The sequence below is a fragment of the Nematolebias whitei genome, chromosome 19, assembly GCF_014905685.2.
Source record: "Nematolebias whitei isolate Nwh7 chromosome 19, NemWhi1, whole genome shotgun sequence".
NCBI lineage: Eukaryota > Metazoa > Chordata > Actinopteri > Cyprinodontiformes > Rivulidae > Nematolebias > Nematolebias whitei.
The window spans coordinates 7,283,295-7,290,519 of NC_056516.1; the positions used below are offsets into that span (position 1 = coordinate 7,283,295).

Here is a 7,225-nt window from a genome sequence, read left to right on the forward strand (position 1 = left end):
TGTCCACTTCCTATGTGACACCTGCCCACTTCCTAGGGCGGCTGTGGCTGAGTGGTTAGAGCAGTCGTCCACCAATGTGAGATTTGGGGGTTCGAATCCAAAAGCAGTCACATGCTGAAGTGTCCCTGGGCAAGACACTGAACCCCTCATTGCCTCTGATGTGTGTCCCATCAGTGTATGAATGTGATAAAGCTCTGATTATTCTCTTTACAATGATTTGTTCAATTAGCTTTGCAGATCTAGTAGAGTGCTGTATGAATGGGTAAATGAGGGCACAGATTGTTGTGTAAAGCGCTTTGAGTATCTGGATAAGATAAAAAAGCACTATATAAGTACAATCCATTCCTGTGTGACATATGTCCACTTCCTGTGTGACACCTGTCCACTTCCTGTGTGACACCTGTCCACTTCCTGTGTGCTGCTCACCTGGAGAGAAACTCCATGGATCATGTCTAATGGGTCAATGACATTTCCCAGAGATTTACTCATCTTCCGGCCATATTTATCTCGCACGAGAGAGTGAAGCAGAACCTGAAGAACAAAGAGAACAACTCAACATTTTGTTTAAAGGGCCTTTTAATCCACAAACAAAACACAAACCTGTTTAAAGGGCAACTGTCCCGTCAGCTCTGTTCCCAGCATCACCATCCTGGCAACCCAGAAGAAGATGAGGTCACTGCCGGTCTCCAGAACAGAGTTGGGGTAGAAGCGCTGCAGGTCAGAGGTCTGTTGAAAGCAAGAGTCGTGTAAATAAAATGAGGCGCTTTGAGGACAGATGTGTATTTCTGTTGGGTGCATGCAGGGTGGTACCTGTTCTGGCCAGCCAAGCATAGCAAACGGAAACAGCCCTGAGGAGAACCATGTATCCAGAACATCTGGGTCTGGCAATGAGGACAAACATTGTTATAAAGGTTATATTTAAAGCATGCTTCTTGTGACAGAGGTTGAATTATTGGTGATTAAACTGTTACTACTTTATAATCAACCACATCAACGTGTTGCGTATTTGGTATGAGTTCATGCTGCTGCTGAACTGAACCCCCATTTTGTAACCAGTGGTTGTCATTTCATATAGAGGTTACTATTTTTACCCTGAGATTGTCATTTCCTGCAGTGATTACCATTTCATATCCAGCAATAGATGTTACCAATATAGTTACTGTTTTACATCTATCCATAGACACCTTCACTTCACTTCTGTAGGTATCATTATAAACACCAGCTCCCCACAAGCCTGCAAATGATCGAGTTGTGATTTACCACTATTCTATAAACAGCTGTAAATATTTATGATGTATAAAAACTTCATAAAAAACAGACTGCTTACACACCCCACAGCATATATCTGATTGTGTGTAAGCTTCTGGGCTCAGTCAGTGTTTAACAAGCGGTATGTTGGCCTTGGCCCCCATAATCTTTGGTCACCCCAATCATTTGCAAAAACTATACTTTTAAGCAATATAAAAACTAAAAAGCATAGTTTCCCCAAATGATGGGGGGGTGGGGGGGGATCAGTTTACATATACTGTGTATATGGTAGTGGCTATGTAGGATTTTGACATAGCAACCCAATTTTCGATGGCGACTATTCCTATACCTACTTGCACCCACAAACCAAAATGGAAGTTGGCCTGTTGCTAATTTTTCAAGTTATTAAGCTCACAAGGTTTACTATATGAATATATATATGGCAATGGCCATCTGGGATTTTGACATGGCAAACCAGTTTTTGATAAGCACCTTTCATACACCTAGTCATATGCCAGAATGGAAGTTGGCACCTCACTTGTTTTTCAAATTATCGCATTTACAACATTCATGGACGAACAGAGGGTATTTCCAATTCCCCTTTTTGCTCAATGATGACAAAAACATGTGCCAGGTAACGGATGAGCAATTATGGTAGTGTGCTTTAATTTACAGCGATACATTCCGTTTTTCTTTGCTGACAGCTGAATAAAGATTCTTCCTCTATCAGCAAAAGGAGATCAAGAGTACAGTAATTAAATGTCCGTCAACAAACTATTGTACAGCAATCTGTAGCAATAGCTCAGACAAGCAAGGACCTTGTTGTAACTTTGATTTCTGACCTCCATCTTGAAGGTGAGGTGATGAAAAGTGTGTATAACACTGTCTACTGATGATGCATAAGTGTATGAAGTTGTATTAAGTTATCTCTTGAGTAGATCAGAAGTTATGGTCAAGATCAGAAAAAGTTTACCGACGGACGGATGGACGGAGACAATGCCATATTACATTAGCCTTTCGACAGGTGTATAAAAACTTGTAACTAAACAGGTTGAAATCAATTCATCATCATTTCAAATTGTTGTAAATTAAGTCCTCAAGGTCAGGGTAGCTGCCAGGGTGTGGGTGAAGAGGGCAAAGGTGAGTATTGGTATTGGCAAGACCAGATGGATGAAGAACTCATATGAACGGTGACCTCGTAGTTGGGCCCATTGCTCCTGAAAAAAGAAAGTGAGCTTTATTCAGACCTTTGTGTTCCTCGGATGAAAGACACAAGGTCTGAAACACTCAGAGTTCTGAGCTTCTCGATCGATTAATCAAGCTTCTTGATCCATGAAGGGTTCCCGCAGAATTCTTTCTTTTTGATTTCTCAGAGCCAGGCAATGACCTAAAAAGTGCAATGAGGTCTCTAATTCAATGCCACAGGCATCACACAGACTGTTACCATGTAGTCCCATCACCATTTTGTGGTGGATGAGCAGGTTGTGCCCAGTTAGAACTCCAACAAGTGTACTTAAAGTTTTCCTGGTCAGGGCGATGAGAGCTAACCCTGCACCTACTGACCCCATCAGAAGAGATTCAGCTGTAAAACAGTAGAAACAACTGGGAAACAGGTCCACCATAAGAAGCTTTGCCACTGATAAGTGTGACTCCTCTTGTCTTATCGGTCCTTCTAAGGTGGAGATGATTTGCCACTGACTTGTTTCCCCGCTTTGCAGGTGGGATCATGGGCGGGATCATAACAGGTCACTGTGTTCGAGCCATTCTGCCCGTTGTGATCCTTGTTCTCTCTCTAATCAGAATTCAGTTTCTTTAGCTTATCTCAGCACTGCTTATAAGTCTGGGTGTAGCCATGCTTCACCAGCATCTCTGATATCTCTATGTAAATGCGCTCATTTCTTGTGGTACCATTCGTCAACATGATGAGGAAGTGGCAGTTCAGATGTAGTTTGCAGTTTTGCTGTGCAGGTCATCCAGTGACATATCTCCGCTGGCCAATAAATGGCTGCTGTCAGCTTACGTCAAAATCGGCACCTCGGAGCAGTCCGCTTGAAACCTCAAACAAGATGGTCCCATAAACTGGGGGGCGAGTAGAGGTGGGTACTGGCAGTGGGCCCTTAACTGGTGTGGTGCAGAAATGATGAGTTGAGACAGTGGCAAAGCGCCAATAGAGAAGTTGCTCCAGGCATATCTATCTTTGCTCTCTGTCTGAAAACTTGGTTCAAAGTTGTATTTTTTGACCATAATGCCTCCAGGCCCTGCCATTACTGAAAAAGCAGCAACTGCCCAGTCCCTGATTTGAGTATGCTGTGAGTGTGATAGACGGGTCTAATAGGATTCTCCACCTACCAGACTGGCGTAACCTCACTGCACTGGATGTGGCCTCCTCCAAGGTATCCAAATCCAGTGGAGTCAGGTCCAGTAGGACTTCAAGGGCTACCGTGGATGCTCTTCTGATGGAACCTGTGATGCTCAGGCAGGCCATTTGTTGCACATGGGTGAGCATCACTTTTGCCACCCTGACTTGAATTAAAATCCACCATACTAGAGCATTGTCTGATAACCTTTGGGGTAGCACTCCAACAACAACCTGCAATTCTATGGCATGGATATCAGCACACGATCCTTCTTACACTTTTCATCCACATCTTTTCCAAGTAAACTTTCTGTCCAGATAGACACACAGAAACTTAACCAACTCTGATAAGAAAAGTTCTACTCCCTCCAGCTTTGGAGGTGGGTAACACTTCCTTGACTCCTTATGGGTGAAAATAACTAATTCTGTCTTGTTTGGGTTGACAGAAAGTTCCTGGCACCATCTGGATACTACATTTAGTCCCCTCTGCATTAGGTTACATACAGTGTCTGGGCATAAGCCTTCTATAAGTATAACCAAGTCATCTCCGTACCCTTGTGTATGGAGTTTAGATCTATTCAACTCACTTAGTAGGCTGTCGACAACCAAGAGCCAACACAGGAGCAAAATGACTCCTTCCTGTGGATAGCCCCATCTGAGATTGATTGTTACTGTACAGTCCTTCAGAGTTGAAAATCTTTTCCTTGTCCAAAGTATGAAAATGAGCCAATTTGTAGTTGTCTCATCCACACCTTTAATGGCAAGTGCTCTCTCTACAGCTTCTACAAGTAGATTGTCAAATGCCCCAAGAAGCCAAGCACATATTATGTGTTCTATTCACAAAATAACATAATTTAAGGCTGTTTCTGTGGAAAGACCTGTCTGATATGCATGCTGTTTAGGACTTAAAGGTGATAGCATTAGGATATTTTTTATTTATTTTTTTATTTTTATTTAGCCTTTATTTATACAGGTTAGTCTCATTGAGCCACGAGAACTCATTTTCAAGAGAGACCTGTTTAGGGAGCGCATGGTGGGGGTTGAGGGCCTTGCTTATGGGGCCAGAGTGGGGCGAATGAGGGTGGGGCAAGTGTGGGTGTACCATACCATATCATACCATACCACTTTATTTATAAAGCACTTAAAACAGCTACAAAGCCAACCAAAGTGCTGTACAGACAAAACAACAGGTAACACACAAAGCAAAATACAAAATGAGGTAAATCAGAATATAGACATAAAAACGATGCAGATAATGACGACAAACCAGTGTGGAGCATACAGGATCAAAACACAGCTCATCTGGTGTTGAAAGCTACTGAATAGTAGTGAGTTTTTAAACGGGACTTGAAAACCGAGAGGGAGGGGGCCTGTCTGACAAGCAGAGGTAGTTCCAGAGTCTTGGTCCTGCTACAGAGAAGGCCCTGTCACCTCTGCACTTAAGACGAGTTCCTGGAACTGTGAGGAGCAACTGGTCCGCTGACCTCAGGGAACGTGGTGGGATATCATCCCTACATGTCAATCTATCAAACTCTCCATTCCCTTCAGCAAGAAGGATGTTAAGCTGATGAGTCTGAAAGATTTTGCTTCTCTATATGTTGGATTACCAGGTTTGGGCTGAAAGACAACTTTTTCTGTCCTCCACCAAACTGTTACATAGCTGTTCACAAGCAAACATATATCCTAGTGATTGAACCCAGAAACAATTCTAGTGCACTTTGGAGGAGAACTGGGAAGAGACCATCTAGATCACAAGCTATAAATGGGTCCAACATATTAATTGCCCATTTTACTTTTAACTTTAGTAATAATAGTTGCAGCTCTGCTCCAGTCATCTTCTTTTGGGTTTAAGGGGATTAACGACTGTGACAGGCTATGAAGACTCGTCTGCCACAGGAAAATGAACCTGAACCAGATATTGAAGCACACTTGTTTGTGTTACTGGTGATCCTTCTGGTGGAATAATAAAGGATAGATGGTTGACTGGGTACTTTCCGAAAAGCTTGTAGGGCTTAGAAGTAGGGATGGGGCCGATCCGATCTGGTATCTGTATCGGCCTCCAATACCAGCATAATTTACGTATCAGATTTTTCCGATCCAACCTGCAGAGATTTACGATCCATGATGCAGGTCTGTGTCTGTTGAAACTTCTTTTCATGTGATTCCCTGCCAGCTGCTCTGCACGTTGGCTTCAAACTATGGAATGGATTTCCTGAACGGAGGTGTGTCTCGTGAGCCCAGAGTAATAAGACCCGCCTCACATTCAGGAAATACATTTCATAGTTTGCAGCCAGTTACAATGTGCAGTAGCACTGTGGCTAACAGCTAACCAACTTTTCACCAAAACATGTCCGCTGTGTGGAAGTGTTTTACACTAGAAACACCACAAAGCAAGACAGCACCATGCAATGTCTGCAGAGCCATAGCACCACATTAAACCGCGATAAAGTTAGTTTTACATTGGACATTCGAGCTCCGTGTCTTCAGCGGTCTGCTCCTCTCGCTGAACCTGAAACAGGCAGCCCGACCCCAGCCAGCTGCGCCCAATCCGCCTCGCTCAGTCTGCCCGTCTCAGAGGAGATGCAGACTGAGCGAGGCTGACCGAAATCAGACTGCCCGCCCCGGACTGAACTAAAAAAACACACCGCTGAAGTCTCGGAGCTCGAATGTTTACCTAGAAGTTGCTAAACTTCATCGTAATTAATGACCAACCGCTATCAGCCGTAGAAAACAAAGGATTTTACAGCTTGATACTTGCAGCCAAGATACAGTTTACCCTCCAAGAGATATTTATCAGTACAACAGTAGACAATCATAAAAGTGCATATGAATGTCATGTTTTCTGCTCTGTCTGCCATAGTTCCAGTTCATGTTAGTTTGTTTCATCCCAGCTTCTGTCAACCTGCACCTCAGTCTGCTCATGTAACCACACCCACTCAGCTGAGTCACCACAATCAGCCCTCATGCAGCTCACCTGTTATCACCTGTACTTAAACCCCACAGCCACACTGCTCAGTGCCAGATTATTGAAAGTCTCACAGTGAGTAAATGTCCAGTGTCCATGCCACAGTTTCGTTTGTCTTCCTGGTTCTGACTTCATGTCTGTTTTACGGATTACCCATCTTGCTCGTCCCCTGTTTGCTTTGGATTATCTACTCAGCCCGTGGTAACGACCTCTGCCTTCTCTACAACAACCATGTCTACCGTATCACGATTCAAGTTTGGTTTCGGATTTCTGATCACCTGTGCATGACCCTCACCTGTCTCCCTGGACCTGTCTTCTGGATCTACCTCCTAACTGTTTCAAGCTCAGCTCCGACTCAAAACCAGCTCACCTTCTCCAACTGTGACATCACAGAAACCAACTCCTCTAAGGAAATCCTTCCTCACCTGCTTACGAAGGTTGGTGGCTATAAACTGAACAATCAAACCAAAGCCGTTGAACTCCAATTCACTAACCTTCCTGACTCCAGATCGTGCTGGCCCAAGGACTCAAACCTCCACCAGAAGCAGTTTATCAATAAATCTTTTAAACCTTCCTGTTGTCTGTGATCTGGTTCAAATCCCTAAATCAGTTTCTTGTCAATGAATTGAAAATTACAAGAAAATTTTATATATATA

General features: G+C 43.5%; 1 protein-coding gene across 1 annotated transcript in view; it reads right to left on the reverse strand.

The window, feature by feature from the left end:
* vars2 (valyl-tRNA synthetase 2, mitochondrial) overlaps positions 1 to 7,225 on the reverse strand; it is a 57,762-nt gene that overhangs the window by 19,377 nt on the left and 31,160 nt on the right. The window contains exons 18-20 of the mRNA XM_037693603.1: positions 811 to 881; positions 601 to 726; positions 427 to 531 (exon numbers count right to left, since the gene is read on the reverse strand). Coding sequence (XP_037549531.1) covers positions 427 to 531; positions 601 to 726; positions 811 to 881 — 302 coding nt within the window. The remainder of the gene's footprint in view (positions 1 to 426; positions 532 to 600; positions 727 to 810; positions 882 to 7,225) is intronic.